We start from the raw sequence: 18,729 nt of genomic DNA, 5'->3' as shown, positions 1-18,729 counted from the left end.
GTCCTTCTGCTTCTCTGACAGTGAAGTCCTAGACCTCCCTTCTGTCTCAGGGATTTTAGCTTCTATGCTAATGATGGCCTGACTCCAGGGCTCCTTGCTGCTTCCATCCTCCAGCTCTGGCACACACCTCCATTGGCTATGATCTCTGCCTCTCCATCCATCAACTTAATCCTCACCAAACACTGGTGTTCCCAAGTCCTGTTGTTCAGGATCCCCTCTTGGATCACTGCTGTACCTTACTCGCCGTGGTTCTCCTGTCTTTTCCTCCCCTCTCCTCCCCAGTGTTTCCTTCGGGCACAGTGGTGCTCTGCTGCTTTTGCCCTCTCCTTCTTTCCCTGACCGCACACGTGTTGTTCACTCCATGCTTATAGTCTTTAACTGCTTGATTTTTTGGCATCCACCATTCCTCCTGCCAGGCTAGCCCCCACCTCCTGCTCTCCTTATTTTTGCTGTCTTCCCTTGGCTGTCAGACTTCTCTGACCATAAGTTCACCATTTCTTGGCTGCTTTTTCCTCTGCCCCACACAGTACTACTTCTCTGCCCTTTCTGCACTGCATGTGCTTCCTGGCTACTGTGCAACAACCTTCAGCCATGCAGTTCTTCCATCCTAACCTTGGTGTGTCCAGAAGAGGGGGGCAGCTGGGCATACCCCACCCACCTGTTACTGCTCACAGGTGCCAAATCCAGAAATGCAGCAGTGGAATGGCTCTGAGGGGTTCCCAGTGGCTGCTTGCAGACAAGCTGGAGGCTGAGGCCTCAAACTGTTGTGACAAGTGTCCCAGGCTGACTTCACTGCTGTGTTTCTGTGTTGGGTGCAGCCCAGGGGGAGCATGCAGGGAAGACATCCTCAGGAACATCTTCCCCTGCCAGCATTGCAGGTTAGGCGTGCTCTTTCTCATCTCATTCTTCTCTGTACTTTGAGGACTAGTTGTCCTCAGTCATGTATGGAGATAGTTCCATCATCCTTCGTCCTCTCTTCTTGTAGAGAACTTTCCTGTTCACTACCCAGTGCCTTGCTGCTTGTCTTCAGTTTTACGCGGTTGACTACCAAGCTGTGCAGAGGAGGGGTGGTGTGGAGACCATACAGGACCTTTTGCCTGACCCCATTCCCAACAATGTCCTAACTATTTTTCAGCAGCTTCAGTGATGGTGCTGTTGTTTCTTCTTCTGCTAATTTGCTTCTGTACTTAGTTGATCTCCTGGAAGGCAAAGTTACCTGTCTCTTTCCTGCGCGTTGTGTATCTAATGACAATACCCTCAGATCAGGGAGGAGTACATCTGGGTCTCTACTTCACCTGGCTTTATTCATCATTCGCACGTCTAGTCCCGATCATCCCTTACCTTTCTCAAGCACAAAAAAATTCTTTTTACACAAAGCTAAATGGACAATATTTTATTAAGTCATTTTGTTTCACTAGAACTTGCTCGGTACTAACACTGTATATCTGCATTAAAGTGAAACAGCATTCATGATGGTGAAAGTAAGGATACAGCTCAACTTTGCTTGTAAACCTTTGTTTGTTCACTCAGCATTGTCAAAATGGTCCTTCTGGGCTGGCACATCACATACTGGGGCTTAATTCAAAAGTGAATTTTGTTTTGGTGTTTAAGCCCAAATATAGTTATGAATTTTGCATTTGAAAGGTGGAAATATTTTTCAGCTTTCTAAAAATAAAATAAACTGTTTTACATACAAAGGACTCAAGTGCCAACCACAAAATGTTGGTAGTGGTTTTTCTGTGTATGTGTCCAGTGTTCGTTGTTGTATTAAATGTAGTTACATATTATTGATTTTGTACATACCAGGCAGGAGAAGGAGGCGTATATCCGAGCGAAATACGTGGAGAGAAAGTTTGTAGCTAGACATCTGGCATTAGTGTCTCTTCCTGAGGATGGAGCGAGTGCTGTGCCGCAGCACCAGGAGGAGAAAAGGCACAGCAGCTCTGAGAGATCCCCTCAGACAGACAAACATGGTGCTACGTCTCCTAAAGGTACTGATTCTCCTCTGGCCTTTCACTTGCAAGCACATCCTTTTTACATGTTGCTGGCATTTTTGTAGTTACTGAACTGCACTCTCAGTACAGAGAAACCAGAACGGTCTCAGTTGTTCAAAGCCTGTTTTAGACCAGGAGGAAATAGTGTTTCTTTTTAAATGTCAAGTGTGTAACTTAGGAGCAGGGGATTTGTAATTCCAAAATGTACTAACAACCTTCTCTCCTCCTTATTTTTGTTGTCCTAAACTTTTCCAATGCTGTTCTCTCCTGCCCTCTTCCCTCCTCACTGCCTGCTTTGTGCTTTGCTAACCTGCATGTCCCCAGCGGTTGCTGTAAGTAGCGACGAGGCAAGGCGGGAGTCTCTGTTCTGCCCTGATGAGCTAGATTCGCTCTTCTCCTACTTTGATACCTCTTCAAAACTGCGTAGTAGTAAGTACGACTGTCACAGTGGGTCCAGCGTCTGCAGTAGTGGTCCATTGTGTGGTGTGACCATCTCTGTGCCTTTAATGCATTGTCTCCACGCTCCTGCACTGCTTTGTATTTCATGAAATAATTTAAGCTTTTGACTTATCCTGACCTTGTCTCTTGCTGTGATGGCATTTGTGGCATGAATTATTTGTTACAAGCATCTGGACCAAGAACAAGTACCTTTTTTTTAAATAATAACTGGTAATGAATTCAGGATTAAGTGTAAGAGCTTGCTTTATTATCATGGTGTCTGTGCAAAGTGGGTGCATCAGTAGGTCATACTGTAATGACTGTTTTTCCTAAAAACAGTAAGAAGCAATGACAGTGGGATCCAGCAGAGTGCTGATGACAGTAGAGAGCACCTCGCGGCCACCATATCCGCTAACAGCTTGTATGAGCCAGGTCAGTTTGGCTTTGCCCTGAGAGAGCTTGGGGTTAAATGATTCCTTTTTCTGATGAAAAAAGCAAATTGCTACTACTGCATTTACCTGAATCCAAGATGACGTTGAATTTAAGACAAACCCCTCCTGTTACATTTTATACATGAAAAAATGTACATTTGTTATACCTTTCCATATATAGCAGGTAAATTTAAGATGGCCCTCTAACAAATTGTGTCCTGCTCCTTCCCTGCCACCCCCCACTGCAGCAGGGAAAGCAGTGACAGGGGCAGGCGGTGGGGGAGGCAAGCAGTCAGACCTCTGTCCCTTACCTTCCCCTCCATGCCTGCATCCCCTGGTGCTTGTCACCCGCACCCTTCCCCCAGAATCACTTGGCCCCTCTGCTTCCTGCCATTTCACCGCCTGTGCCCCTTCCTGGCCACTCCCTCCCTCCCTTTGCTTCCTGCCCACCCAGCATATGGTCACTCCGGCCCCAGCTCTAGCCAAGCAGTGGCAGCAGTGGCTCTGGCCCCAGCCAAGCAGCAGCAGGGGCAGTAGTACCAGCTCCCTGCCGCTGGATCCACTGCCCCATCCCTGACCCATGTCGCTAGCCCCAGACCCACTGCAGCTGCTGTTTCCAGGTAGCAGTCATGGCAGCAGCCCCAGCCCAGGGCAAGCTCTGGTTAGAGCTGGAGTTGGAGCCACAGCAGCCACCTACCTTGGACCAGTTCTCAAATCCAAGACGAGGCTCCTCATCCCATCCCATCCCATCCTGTCCCCCTCCATGTTGAATAGGTTTAAAAAAAAATCTTCACCTTGGATTCATGTAAATATGGTAGATGGTCCTGGTGCAGAGGAGCCTATCCAGTGCCTCTCCTGTTCGAAGCACTGGTTCAATGTAGGTAGAAAATCGCTGCAAAGGAACTGCAAAATGGGAGAGGAGGCTGGGAAAAGCTAAGGGTAGCCTTAGGAAAGCAGCTGAATCCTCCTGAGTCCAGTGGTTAAAGCCAAATTGGATTTTCCAGTCAGAGTGCTTAACAGAGAAAGCAGAGTATTGCCTTCTCGGAAGGAAAGCTACTGGCAGTGAGAAACCTCTCACCTTAACTGTCTTTAAAGAAAATGCAAGGAGGTCTCTCTCGTTAGGGACATCAAAGCCCACAAGAGGTTTATTTGTGTCTTCGTAGATGGACTTCGAACTAGCTCAAACCATATAATTTACATACTCCTGCAGTTTTTCTCTGTTGGCTTGTTTTATTGCTGTGCTTTCAACTCAGATAGGGGGTGCATTATTTCTTGAAAACCTGCTCTTTTTACTCAACAACTTACTACTGGGGCTACTGGGAATGTCTTCATTATCTTGTCTTAAAATTCTGAGCCTGGACAAGTGGGTTCTTCTGCTGTTCATTACTGTCAGCAGAAAAAAAAATAGTCACTAAAAACACAAGCTGTCATAGTTAAGCACTATTCTAGACAAGTTAGGCAGTTTGTGGGCACAGTTCCCCAGGTGGAAGGTAATGGTTTGGGTCCTTTTGAATGCATTCAGATACTAAAAGAAACATACTGAATTTGATGAACTAAGCCTTTTTAAAAAGGTGTCCCTCTAGCTCAGAAGTGGTCTGTCAAACTTTATACCTCAAAACCTTACCAAAAAACTGAAAATAAAGTTAAATTTTAGCTCAAGAGGTGGAACATCCAGAAATCAAGTACCTGAGAAACAGTATCTTCCAATGAAAATGCAATAGGAGCATTGTTATTTTGTTGCAAAACTGTGGACCCTCAAACACTTCCTTGGAATCTTAATTAGAGGTTAAAACATGAAGGGCCAAATTCTTTGAAGTGAATGGATCTATATGTATATAGATATCTACATAGATATATTAGTTCATGAAAATCAGGCCACAAGTCTAGGTGCCTATACTTACATTTTTGCAAACAGTGACCTGAGCAGCTTGCCTGTGATGACAGAGCTTGAGGCAAACCTGGCTTTGATTGCTTTCACCAGAGCGCCCCAAGGGATGACGAGGTCGAATGGTCACAAACTCCTGCAAGACCGTTTCAGGCTGGATATAAGGAAGAATTTCTTTCCTGTCTGAGCCCCCAGGGTCTGGAACAGTCTGCCAGCGGAGGTGGTTCAAGCACCTACATTGAACACCTTCAAGAGTAAATTGGATGCTTATCTTGCTGGGATCCTATGACCCCAGCTGACTTTCTGCCCTTTGGGCAGGGGGCTGGACTCGATGATCTCCCGAGGTCCCTTCCAGCCCTAATGTCTATGAAATATGAAATCTATGAAAATAAAGCCCAAGTGTGAAGGTGGACCTTGGACCCAAACACTACAAGCTTATTATCTTTAATGGGGTAACGGGGAGGGCAAGGCACACGGACCAGGCATTTACTCAGTCCAACATGCTGGTGGCAGCCCTGTGCCAAATAACCAGCGTCCAGGGTGGCCCCTGGGTGCCTTCCCCCTAGGACGTGGCTCACCTCTGAGTTGTCTCATCCTCCACACCCAGGGGCACACATGGAAGGTACTTCAGCCTGCAAAGCCTTGAGGACTGTTCCCTTCCATCAAGGCTGACCAGGTTTCACCAGCCATCTCTGGGAGCTCTTACTCTTGCCTTCCTGTGTGGAGCTGACCCCTTTGAGTTTTTCCCCCATGCTTGGCCCTCACCACAAGTCTGAGTGGAAGTATGAAGTGCATGGATTAATGCACAACTCTTATTTTCTCCTTATCCCTTGTCACACTGAAATCCAGCCAGTTGAAACCCTCTTGGACACACTGCAGTATTGCCTAGAAGAACCTGGCTCCCCGATCCCCCAGAGCCAGTGACCTGGTCTGTGATTGGCCTGCAGCAAGTGGAGGACACAGTTCAGAGCTTCCTTCCAGGCAGGACAGCCACTGCAGCCCACTGGTGGATGGTTGTGAGCCTGTAGTGGGTGTGGAAGGTGCAGTGTGGCACCAAATACCAAGGTGTTTTCTTCTTCCCCATCCTTGCTGTGGTCTTTCTGAGGGCTCTGGGCAGAGACTGGAGGTTCTCTGGAGCAGCCAAGCCTGCCTGTCCTTTACCCCTCTTTCCTGGACCCCAGGGGTTGTCTGTTCCCCCTGCTGAAATGAGGGGCAGCCTTGGCTTCCAGGTCATGCTTCTTAGCATGGTTCTCCAGCCGTTCACAGCAGTTCAGGCTGGGAACCTTTTCTGCCATGAAGACTCAGCAAATCCTTTACCCTGGAAGGGCATAGTCTCAAGGACCTTTTCTTACTGTTAACGTTGCTTTGACAGTGCTTCATTTGGGAAATGTGCAGTTATGTATTTGTTCCTTTTGATCTCCAAAGGTTTAGGTTACTGTCCATCCTGGTTTAATGGATATGTTGAGAGCCTGGTATTTGTCTGCCTCTGTTAGACACAGCTGGGCCTCACAGGTCTGCTGCAGTGCATGTCTTCTGTCTGGGATCAAATGAGAAGCCCCCTTTGGCTGTTTGGTGTTGGCCTTGCTTTATGTTCTGGTCTCAGATGACATGTTTGCTGCTGTTTTCCTGCAGTTCTTTGGTCTGTTCTTTGCTACCTTGGTTTGCTTTTATTTAAAGCTTTATCCATGACTGCTCCAGTGAGGCCTTGAGGCATTCTGTGGCATTCTTGTACTGTTCTTCCTTGTGTTTTTCAAACTTTCTCTTCTGCTCTGGTGCCCTTGTTTTGCTTGGAATGATTCTGCAGCTTGGCTGTATTACTCAGGTAACCATCTCAAGTGCCTTTGCCGTATTGGTATGCAGGGTCTCTTATGGTCTGGTCTTGGAATAAATGTCCTGTTTTGCAGCTGGCTTCTCTAATCGTGCCTGTGATTTCAAGACCAAGTCTGCATGTGCAGCCTCTGGAGCCGCTGGGGGAGCAGAGCCATGTCTAGTCTCCCTTGGGCCATGGCTCTGTTGTAGCATGGTGGTGAGAGGCCCAGAAGCCGCATCCGTCTTCCTCACAGCTGTCCATTGTCTCATAAGTCAGAGCTGAAGGGCTGCATCCAGGTGTCAACTCTGAGTCCCCATATTTTGGCCTCTGAACCCCATCAAGGTTGTGCCTCCTCCCCTGTGCCTCTCCTCCCCCTGTGACATTGTCACGGGACTTCACAGGCCTTGTACACACTTGTTCCTTGGGTGCAGTACCCATGGACCGGGATCAGAGCCAGGTCCATAGGAGTGTGGCTGTGCCAAAGCATCTGCAGTCTTTTGCATTTGTTCTTGTTTTTCTTTAAAATGCCTTCACAGTTTCTTCTTCAAACCCTACTGAAGAAATTGCTGCCTGACCATGCTCCAGCGTTCCTCTTCTGCAGGCTCACGGCTTTTATGCTGTGTGAGGCTGTCGGGTGGTGGTCCTCAGTGGTTTCTAGCCTCCTCTTGCCTCTGTGTAGTGGATTTGCAGGGCAGTCATGTGCAGTTCCCTGTGTGTGTTTTGTAAAGTGTTATTGCTTGGGCTCCCTGTCATGGCACAAACTCAGGTTTGGCTCTTTGCCCAGGAACCATTTCCTGGGCTGAGAGTAGCCAGACAGTGTGTGTCCATGTGCCCACTGATACATTTGCAGAACAGCTTTGCCTTCCTGTGCTGAAAACTGTACCTCGCACTTTGTAACTTCTTTGTATTGGACTTAACTAGGGGGTTACTTCAACTCCTTTCTATTGGATTCTCTTTATAGCAAGTTTCTGTGTATTGCTGTATAAGAAATCTTAGAGCTATTAAGAGATCTTTCTAGCTTGTACCTTGGAGGGAAAATCACACTAGAGAACAAGAACTGCAGCCAGGTAAAGTCATGTGAGGTAGCTGGATTGATTAATGGTGTTCACAGTTGCTAGTAATGTGGATACTGATGTTTTTGTGGTGGTTATTCATGGTATTGAAAGAGTGGCTGTTACCAGCTAGTGTAATGCAGCGCTGGGCCAATGTCCCTTATGCCGGGCTTTTGGTGGCTCAGACCCCCGGGTTTTGCGAAGGTCGGTTTGCTGCATGCCATAGGTGCAGCATTTGTCACATGGATGTATTTGTCTGCCCGGTCTCAGGTGACTATATTAATGTCAGTATTTACAGGTAAGTGTCTGTCTGTCTGTGTCTTTCAGAAGGAGAAAAGCAAGAGGCTTCTGTGCTCTGCAGTTCTAAGCAGCTGGATCCTGGATTGCAGCTTTATCGTGCTGCCTACAAGAAGAACCTTCCTGACATGGCAGAGGCATTGGCCCATGGGGCTGAAGTAAACTGGGTCAATATAGCAGAAAACAAAAGCACCCCGTTGATTCAGGCAGTGCTAGGGGTAAGTGATATACAGCATGGATGTTTCTGGGTCTCTTTTAACAGCGAATCACTTGCCTTGCTAGCTTGTGATAGTGTTTGATCTGTGGTACCAAAGTGGGCTCATGTTGTCTCTCTTCTTCAAAGTTGCTTCTGAACATTGGTTTCCATTAATGGCCTGGTCGGGACTGTGTACCCTGTTAGTGCTTAAATAGATAACATTTGGAGCCACGTCCTTCTTTCTTTCCTCGCCATATGAGGTGATGTGATTCTGTGATTCACATGCTTCTAGATTTGTCTCTTCTTCGAAAGGCTTGGTGCTGAATTGGCCTTCTGTTGTCATTCCTCAGGGCTCATTAGTTACCTGTGAGTTCTTGCTGCAGAATGGTGCCAACGTGAACCACAGGGATGTGAAAGGAAGAGGACCGCTGCATCATGCCACAGTCTTGGGACACACTGGGTAATGCTCTCTTGCAGTACTTGTAAAACAGCCATCCTTTTCTGAAGACATGCCTCTTGGAGTTGATTGGTATTTGCATAGACTCTGAATCCCTGCACTGCTTCTCCCCAGGACATCCTGCTGTTTTTCACACCTTCAGGATGAAATGCAGCTACACACTAGTAGTCTGATTCATTACCGTACTGGAAACAGACGATCATGTCCCTTCCCTAAGAACGATCATTCAGCAATGTTCTGTCATACGTTCCATCACACCCTTCCATCACCTGCTGCTGACAGTGAGGGAAGTAAGAAGCTGATAGAACCACTGCAGAGGCGGCTAGGATTGTGCCTTGTTCACTTTGTCCGCATGTGCTGCCTGCCAGTGCACCTCTGCATTGTGTTTCCAAAGCTCTTAACACAGTAGGGCCCTGATATATGTTTGAAGCCTCTGTGTTCCCTCCACAATCAAGACCATAATAAACCATAATCTGATGTGCAGTACCCCTGCTGCTTGCCTGGGTATATTTTTCTCAGACATAGAGACCCCCTGCTCCCCCATTTAGCATTGCCAAAGTGTCCTCCTGGCCTGGAAGAGTTTTGGAGGAAGAAGAAAATGTGTCCAAAGCCATTCCTCATGGAGGTGAAGTGCTCCCAGAGGCAGGTGACCAAGTAGGATTTCAGAATATTAATTCTGCAGTGGGTGCAAGCAGGCGGCTGATGCTTTAGGCTTTTAGGCATGCTAGTAATCTCTGGTTTTATGCTGCTTCATAGCTGTTGTCAAGCAGCTTATTAGAGATGGGTGGAAGTCTCTTTCTTGGTCCTCCCAAATGCAGTGGTGAAGGGGAGGGGGGCCCATTGCAACAGTTTCCAGGTCATCGATTCAACTGCGATTCTACCCTGTGGCTAAGTGCTGATACCCTTCACTGTTAAAATTTTAGGTAAAGCTGATGGATTTAAACTGAGTCACTCAGGTTGGCAGGAAAGGGCTCGAGATGGTTCAGAACAACTGAAATAATTTGAATGAGTGTAGTGAGTCCACTTGATCTACAAAGTCTCTCTTGTTCCTGGTGAAAAGTGTTCTATAATGCTGTTTCTTTAATAGGCAAGTGTGTTTATTTCTGAAACGAGGCGCAAACCAGCATGCCACAGACGAGGAAGGGAAAGACCCCTTGAGTATAGCTGTAGAGGCTGCAAATGCAGATATAGTAACATTGTAAGTATTTATTGTTAAGATTCTATCTAATGTTTTTTCCTTAGGCTTATAGCATGAGACAAAAACACACAAGAAACATTGGGTGGGTTTTATATAAAAATGGTCAAGAACTAAAGACATTGTGAAGAGAGAGTGCAGTGTCCATTGGATAGATTGAAATAAGCCCTGTGCCTCTTTCACTGGTGAAATTCAGAAATGTGTTTAAATATTTTTTTCCTATATTTTTGAGTATAGTCAAATAACTTTCTCATCTTTTCTAAACCATAGGTTACGTTTAGCAAGAATGAATGAAGAAATGCGTGAATCGGAAGGACTTTATGGACAGCCAGGTCAATACTCCACTAATAACCATACTGAGATGCAGTATAAGAAATGCATTCAGGAATTTATCAGTTTACAATTAGAAGATTCATAATTTTTGAGCAAAACTGAATTAGTTTGGTACTGTAATGTTTTATAGGCAACATCTACATGTTAACATTTGATTGGAGTTGACTGCTGCGTACTCTCCCAGATCACTTACTTGTAGGCCGAAGAGGAGGGTGTTTGACATTTACCGTGGTAGTGGTGCATGTTAGCACAGCTGTAGCCAGTCATTGCTGCTGCTGCCTACCGCAGCAGTGGTGAGGCACAGCCCTCAATGGTTGACAGTCCATTGAGAGCCAGGGGACGTTAGGCTGCACCTGATGGACTCCACAGCTGCCGTCGTCTCCCTGGATTGTTCAGCCGACATCGAGGAGTTAGTCTTATTATTTCGAATCGATGTCTGTTCTCTCCGTTATAAACCCTTTTCCTGAGGCCCATACAAATTATTCATGTGAAATCACTTCACTTCAGGCAGGAATGAGAAAATGAGGGCTGGTTTGCAGAAATAAATGTTAAAACAATGTCTGTTTTTAAGTTGTACAGATGTTAAACAAAACATTCATTTTTGAGGCACATTTTTGCAGATACAGAACTAAACCAGTTTTTACAAAAAGTTAGTTGGCATTTGGTCCAATTGATATTAGAAAGCAAAATGTCCCACTTGGCACATCTGTACAAAAACCTCATGGGTGAACACTGCTTGTTTGCACCTTTTGTCTTGTTACACAAGCTGTGCCTACCATGACACATGTTCATAAGAGTCATATCTAAACTAATGCAAAAAGTGTTAATAAAAAGCAGTGACTGGAGATTTTGCAATCCAAGCTGGAGTTAACAGCCAGTCTGAGAGGCTGTCATCAGGGAGCCTCGCTGAGGTAAAACCATTTTGTGGGCTTGTTTGTGTCCAGCACTGAGCACTTTGGGCCCAGACCAGCAGTCCTCAGGCCTGCTCTGTTGACTTCACAGGGACCACTCGCGTGCGAGCACTTTGCAAGATTAGGGCCACAGTGCTCGGCACCTTGCAGATTGGGCTCTGTGCCAGCAGGCCACTGGAGCACAGTAATCCTGCCTAATAATCCTGTGCCCAGAAACCCAGACTTGTTTATTTCATAACTAGCTTTGGGCTAAGATTGGATATTCAGCCACAAAGACGCTCAGACATTTGAAGTGATGTTGCTGTGATAGTCCAGGAAAGATGGAAGAGTTCTTGTAGGTGATATCTTTTATTGGACCACCTGCATGGTTGGGATAGATGGAGACAAGCTCTTGGGTATCACAGTACCCATTGTCAGGTCTCGAGGGAGGAAGGGTACTGATACCCAAAAGCTTGTCTTCGTCTATCCCAACCATGCAGGCAGTTCAATAAAAGATATCGCCCATAAGAATTCTTGCCTCAGACACTTGAGTAATTTTTGTAGAACCCAGGATGATTTGCTGACATGTTAATGGGTTATGACACAAACACGGAAGTGTCTGCCAGCTGTAAAGTGACGCAGGCTACTGCTCTGCAGAGTAAAAGAGAGACCGCCTGCTCCGTCTTGAGTGGCTGTTGTTCAGCCTGTGACATTGGTTGCCAGCACAAGGCATCCCACTTCCCATGGCAGGCTAAAAGATAACAGTACCCAGTGATCAATCTTGTATTTGTTTTAAGGTGAAAAGAAATTCCATCCTGATTTCAAAGAGCAGAACACATTTGCTTTGAGGGGAAAGTAAAGTAAAATTGTAAGGTATTTTAGATAAATTTATTAGCATATGAGAGATGTGAAAGCATTATAAATCAAATTGATGTTATGTGTACAGAAGTGAGTTTTGTTACTGAATGTTACAGGACTTGCTTTGATTTTCTTTTGTTACAAAAACAGGCAAAATTTGTTTTTCTAAAAATCATTGAATGTCTAGACTTTAACTGGAGCTGGTAAAAATGGAACAAGTTTTTCCTTTTTTTTTGTTTGTGAAATCTGTGTAGAGAGATTTTTCACTCAGTTGGAAAACTCAAAGCAAGGAAGTTATTCCTCAACAGTTTCAGTCTGATCTGTCCATATTGCAGTAGCATCTAGAGGTTGCAGCTGCGATCAGGTGGACACTGTGTGAACAAAGAGAGTGAATCCCTGATTGGCTTGAGCAGGCAAGATGGACGAAGGGAAAAAGGTGCACAGAGAGCAAGTGATCTGCCCAGGGTCTGTGGGTCCTGGGTAGACTGAGGAATAGACCTTCATCTTCCTGCCTGTCACTGCTAATACTGGCTCCATGGACAGATTGGGACCTGCTTCTGTTGGGATGACTCACTTTGTTATTTTTTTAATAGAAATAATTATTTGAATATTTTAAATGTTTGCCTGACACAAGTGCTATGTGACTGTACCAGTTTGAGCACAAAATCTAGTCACTTTTGTGGTGGTGATGAACAGAAAAAACCCACTTAGTAGCAGAGTAGGAGTTGGTATAGCAGCTGTATCCTAATGTCAGGTGCATCTTCTCTGTCTAACACTCTTCTTCAAAGCTGGTTCTAGAAGAGATGATGATAAAATACTAGCGGGGTTATTAAAGATCCTGTGGCTGGGCAGTGCGAGAGGGTAAGGGAGGGGGTGGGGGGGTTAAAGAGTGCAGCCCATAATGATGAAGTTAAGTGAAATGGGCATTCTGTATTTTAGCGTACAGTCAGTGAAAACAGTAATTAGTGTAGCTAGTAGCATCGGTATTTCTGGTGTAAAGATGTTTGATTGGTTTGAGCTGTTGAAGGAACATACTCATTACTTTGCATGGTACAGTGGGTCTTCCAAAATGTACTTCGTATGAATGGGTACCGGCTGACTAAAGCAGCTTGTTCTACAAAATGTGCATTGGTGGTGGTAGAAGCCATACATGCCATTGTACTCTTCCATGTATAATACCTGAGAATGCTCACCTTCTGGTGCTACAGTCTAGTCAGTATTTCGTAATAGCATCTGCTACCCTTTCTTCCTGTTTTCCTCTCATGTTCAGTGTGTGCCTTTTTAAGTTACTTTGATGTTGAACAGTACAGCAGTGCTATAGTATTTTTATATTAAGAATCTGCACTTTAGCTACTATAACAGTGCTTGGAAATCAGTTTTAAGCATTTTAAAATACTATTTACAATGTTTACAGTATTGAATATTTTAATGCAGCATACGAACACGAGGGGCACTTTATTTCACTCTTCTATTTTTGTATGTGATAACTTTTATCATGCAAAACAGCCAAAAATAGAACCAAAAAGTATCTTGCAGAACTAGCTTTCATTCGAGTGAACTTGAAAGAACCAAATGTGTTTAACTGAAGTGCAACATAGTTCATCTGTGGGATCCATTTCCCTTTATTTCCGTTGGATTAATAATGTAATCACATGCATTAGACATACTAACCTCGACCTTGTGTTCTTCCATATCTGTTCTCTTGATGAATTTTCATGACTTCTGTTTTATGATATGCTTGTCTCCCAGTGGAAGCAATTATCAGAAGCTGTAATGAACAAACCCGTGCCATGTGCCTGTTGCAGTTCTAGAAAAAGTACTTGGAGCTAAACCTGAGGACTGAAAGGGAATTTCAGTACAAAGAAATTCCCTTTGATAAATCTGTTGGTGATTTAACTTATTCTTTGAAACCAGAAAGAATTCTTTTTGATTTATTCATATACAAATCTTGGCACTATATTTTAAATAGTTTGGGCAAATCAGTTGTTGTATTTGAAAATGTATTTTCAAATAAATGCACCACTAACTCCACATACGGAGGAATGATATAGGTTTGGTACTGGAAATTCATGTAGGATATTATGGAAAAACAATCTTTACTCTAGTCCTGTCCCATACAGGCTCTGTGAAGTCATTTAAAAGAATACTGTTTAGAGATGGAGGGAAACATTTTACATTCACCCACCTTCCTCATCTCCTCCCCCACCATTAAGAGGAAGGGAGGCCTACGTGGCAGGAGAAGTAAACTGGGGTTTGGCAATTTCCTGCCCCCCTTAGATATGCAGTACACACTGGAGCTGACAGATGGGGAACAAAAGTGCTTGGGCCTTGTGCAGTCTACAACTGCTTTGTTTGTGGGAAGAGGATGGGGGAGGCTCCAGGTGGCTGTGTACCTCTAGAGTCTGTCAAGTTTATTGGCATGTGTTTAACAGTGGGGCTTTAAGTGCATTTTTAAATGAAGCCTATGTGCAAGCACTTTGCTGGAATGGAGCCACAATGCCCAAATTGGCTTTGAAACAATTGCTGCCAGGGATGGAATGGATTTGAAATGGGCAGGGGGCTGCCGCTGGCAAACAGTCATGCCAGTGAAGTGGAGGTAGCTCCAAAATGTAAAGATGTGTGTTCCCTCATAAGCTAGGGAAATGCCCGTTGAGTGAAGAAATAAACAGCACCCCATCACCCCGACTTGTCGTGGTATTGAAGATGCGACCTAGCTGTTCTTGTGGATGGGGCAGGGAGTTGGAGAAAAGACTAGGTGGAACAGTCCAGCTCCCTCTTCGTGTCCTGATATTGGAAAGGGGGGGTTGCTCAACTGGTGTCAGGAACTAAGTCCTTTTAAACCCCAATTGAAGGGCAGAAGGAACTGATGAAAAGACACTACTTGCTGAAGGCCCTTGGTATAGTGTTGGGATATCCTAGAGTATGAGATGACTGTTGAACATTGCATATAAATATGGTGCCATGTTACTGCAGCAACAATGCAGCGTTCCAAACATGAATTTGCAGTACCATAGGAATGTTGCATGCTCCTTACAAGCTCTCAGGCTATGAGAGGACATTTTTTCTTTAGTCCTTTATGCCATACCTCTGTTTTCATGAAGAGAGCCTATGCCAGGACTTCCATTTTGATAGAATGATTTTGCTTTTTATCTGTTAATTAAATGTGTTTTTCTTTTGCATTGCTTTAAAATGCTTGCACCTTTCCTTCCTAACTTTGAATTTTCCTCTGGCAGCCTTTGAGGTACTATTTCAGGTATAGTTTGGCTTTGTTTCATTTGCTTTTACAAAATATGCATGTCATTTAACCAGTCTCTTTCAAAGACTTTGCATCCATCAGTATCACTCCACATATAAGCCATCTACTATACATGAATGTTGCACAGTAATTGCTAGGACGGTGGGACATTTGTGTGAAGATGCATGATGTGACCTGTCTTGATGAACATGTTGAAACTGTTTCCCTGTTCTTCTCTTTCTGTGCAGGAGATGAAATTTATCAGGACATTTTCCGTGACTTTTCCCAAATGGCCTCCAATAATCCAGAGAAGCTAAACCGTTTCCAGCAATCAGATTCACAGAAGTCTTGAATGTCACAGCAGGAAAAGAACTAAACCTGATCACTCGTTCTCTTATACGTATAGTGCAAGTCTTTTTAAACAGCTTCAACTATATGCATTTTTTAATAGTCAGTAGTCTAGATAAAATGACCGCTCTGATGTGGCCTGCGGTAGTGGCAGGTATGGGGAGGAGTGAAGGATTGCTGACACTGCTGTCCCCCTAAAGCACTTGCCTCTGGAAGGCAAGGGCCAACTTACCCATCCCATCCCTGATCTGTGGTTGTGGGAGAGAAATCTGGCAATCTTTTCCTGAGCTCCCTGTCTACATCTGCCAGTGATAGAAAATATCCTCTGCTCCCCTTGCCAACAGTGCTCACAGACATGTGTTGCTAACAGCAGATAATGTGAGTTGATGCAAGTTCTGTCACCGCTTAACCTTCCCACTAATGCAGGCCACTGGCGGTGACTGCTGGTCAGTCACTTTGCGGGTGAATGTGTGATCTGGGGGATCAGACGTTGCATGGAACGGCCGCAGCCAGGAAGGCTGCCTTTTGGCAAGCGGCTCTTGATATTGCTCCCAGTTCAGACTGGTTCGAACACTTGCAGGTAATGCAGCCATCCTGAACTTAGCCTGCTTGATCCCTTATGTTGCAGCACGCTGTAAAGTAGGCAGCATACACATATATACACATTCACCGTTTCTAAATACAGAAAATTGCGGAGACTCTAAGCTGTATTGCGCTGTTCCTGCAGAGTAACAACGCGTGGCATTGCCTAATGGCATTGTCTTGGCATCGAGAGGAGCTTTCTCAGCAAGCCCTGCTCTGCCTTCTGCAGATGTGCATGGTTCCCCACTTGGATGTGTGCATCTGTTGTATAACGGATAGATAACACACACCTGCACTGTTCCCGATGCTCCGTCTCTCGGGACTTTGAACAGTAAGGCTCGTTTCTAGGGAGCACCATTAAACTACTGTAAACTTCCTGTGACCTGCTCAAACTATTTACAGCAACGTGGTATCTTGCTGCTGAAACTTATTTTGGAAATAAATTAGGGGTTGGGGTTTTTTTGTTTTTTAACTATTAGCTTGATTCAGTGTGAGCAGGTAAATTTGGAATTCAAATTAAGTCTTTCCTGGCACATTTACATTTAAACTATTCCAAGATGTTTACCACTGTGCATTAAATAGGTAATGAAAAATAACATCTGTGGAAGGTCCCTGATACCAGGTTAGATACTTATATTATACAAAGTGTCCTATTGATAAGCATGCTAAGTAGCTGAGTTTCACAGTATATAATCTGTGCTTCATGTGTAACCTAATTACTTTAGGAAAAGTAAACTCAGCCCACTGTTTAAACTGCATTTATTTTGGAAAGTAGTAAGTTTTATTATTAGAGAATACTCCTTATAGATGAGTTTCCTAAGCTTTTAAATTGGAATGGCTTCCTGTACAATGATAGCATGCTCAGTGATTGCTAATATTGAAATATCCTTCTGTCTTAAATTAGGAGGTGTTAGAGAATATAAGCTTCTCTGTAGCTGGGACACTGTGAGATGCACCTAGTGCACATTGCAGATGTACAGTACTAAGAACATGGTCTTGGCACTACAGGTGAGGGTGGCTGTACATTGAGTGTGATGGCTACATCAAAGCAGTTTGAAGCTTCAGGGCATAGCTACCCTCTTTCTTTCTGTCACAGTAAGACATCAGGTCTTTTCTCTAAGATGCCCTGTATCAGACCTCCACCTTGGACCACCGGTAGCATGTCCTTTCTAGTCTCAGGGGACCCCCTGTTTAAACTCACAAGAGGATTTCCTCTAAAGCAAAGGGCTTTCTCGCCTTGTGGCTATGGGGGGGCTTCTGCTGCACTCTTGGCTCTTGCCTGCCTGGGCAGCGCATGACCTCACTTTTTTGTAAGCAGCGAGTGTTCATGCCGTGCTGGAACCTCTGCTCTGGCTGGTACTGATGGTCAGCGTTCCCCATGGCAGGTTCTGTCAGTGTGTTCGGGCGGGAGGCAGTGGGGTTGGACTGGTTTGCAGAGCAGGGCTGGCAGCTCAGACTGTGCAGTTTTGCTCCCTGACCCCTTAGGTACAGATGTGTACAGTAAGATGTGTTTGCTGAGAGAGCACTTTCTGGCTGACCAGCCCTGACAGAAACAAATGCGCAGCTTAATTAATACGTCAGCCTCACCAGGTGAGGGTGGCTCCCAGCCCCCCCTGGGACGCTGTAGCTTGCAGGATCAAGAGCACGGCTGATCCAGGCCTTCAGAGGTCTGCATTTGCCTCTCAAGTGCTGGCTTATGTGTTCCTGTTCTGCTCAGCAGCAGCAGGGAACTTCCACTCCTGCCACAGGGTGCATCTGAATGTCACTTGAACTGTATGCAATAAAAGTCCATTGTGCATTGAGCCACGTACCAAATAATGGGAAACTCTGCATCCCATTCAGGCTTATGCCATACAGCTGGACTATCATTGGCCTTCATTTGTGCAGAAGGAAGAAGCAGTTGTTTGTTCACAATTAAAAAGCAATTGATTATAATAATCTTACAACTATGTGAATACCTAGTACTGGGGTTGCCACTGAAGGAGGGTCTGACCTTCATCCTGGGTCAGAGACTCAGCACAAAAGAGCACAACCTCCATTCCCCTGCCCCTCCCTTTTGGAGGTGTGTGTTACTTGCCCAACTTGCTGATGAAACTTGGGCTACAGTGTCTCTATTAAAATGATTAGTATTTGTTTTAATTGTTTTTAAGGCTGCTTGTTTTGTATTGGTGTTGGTATAACGCACATGAATTCACGTATTTCTGTTCCACTGCATCGTGCTGTTTGACATACTGAAATCATTATTCTGTTCCCTCGATTTTGAGTGACTCTGTCAGCAGTCCGAATTCTTGCTTTAGCATTACAGGCTGCGCATCTGGATGGCGTTGGAGCGCACGCTTCAGTTGCTCATGAATGCAGGTAGAGCGCTGCATCCTTTCCTGTTCAGCAAGGGACCTACTCCAAGAGCTCGCTGGAATTGGGACACCTTTCCATGGACTTTAGGAGTTACGGATTGATCGCACAGTGATGATTTTGAACATTTTTGGTGTTTTGAAAGATGCCACATGAATATTGTATCATATCCCCTACCTGCCTTGAAAATGTATTTTGAGTTGGTTTTATATACAGGCAGGGTTGGTCTCTCGGTCAGCTCTGTCTATAAAATAGTCCCTCACTCTACATTATGCCTTGTCCACAGCATGCCCCATCTGTTAGAAATTACTTTATCATCATTATCTTACAGCACTACAGTGATGGTTGCTGCAGTGCTTCTGCTGTGTGCAGGGAA

At 45.0% G+C, this 18,729-nt stretch overlaps 1 protein-coding gene across 3 annotated transcripts in view; it reads left to right on the top strand.

Moving 5' to 3' along the window:
- Positions 1 to 18,140, top strand: part of ACAP2 (ArfGAP with coiled-coil, ankyrin repeat and PH domains 2) — a 116,837-nt gene extending 98,697 nt beyond the window's left edge. For 2 of the 3 annotated variants that reach the window (XM_090053586.1, XM_090053587.1), the window contains 7 exons: positions 1,807 to 1,991; positions 2,772 to 2,864; positions 7,938 to 8,125; positions 8,454 to 8,563; positions 9,648 to 9,758; positions 10,026 to 10,087; positions 15,320 to 18,140. In XM_090053586.1, the coding sequence (XP_089909712.1) occupies positions 1,807 to 1,991; positions 2,772 to 2,864; positions 7,938 to 8,125; positions 8,454 to 8,563; positions 9,648 to 9,758; positions 10,026 to 10,087; positions 15,320 to 15,423 (853 nt within the window). In that variant the 3' untranslated portion in view covers positions 15,424 to 18,140. The remainder of the gene's footprint in view (positions 1 to 1,806; positions 1,992 to 2,771; positions 2,865 to 7,937; positions 8,126 to 8,453; positions 8,564 to 9,647; positions 9,759 to 10,025; positions 10,088 to 15,319) is intronic. The other variant, XM_090053588.1, reaches the window with a different exon arrangement.
- Positions 18,141 to 18,729: the final 589 nt, after the last annotated feature.

Source organism: Crocodylus siamensis, chromosome 6, assembly GCF_052110815.1.
Source record: "Crocodylus siamensis isolate JL-2025a chromosome 6, ASM5211081v1, whole genome shotgun sequence".
NCBI lineage: Eukaryota > Metazoa > Chordata > Crocodylia > Crocodylidae > Crocodylus > Crocodylus siamensis.
Note: the sequence above shows the minus strand (reverse complement) of the source record. Positions and strands in the feature narration are given on the sequence as shown.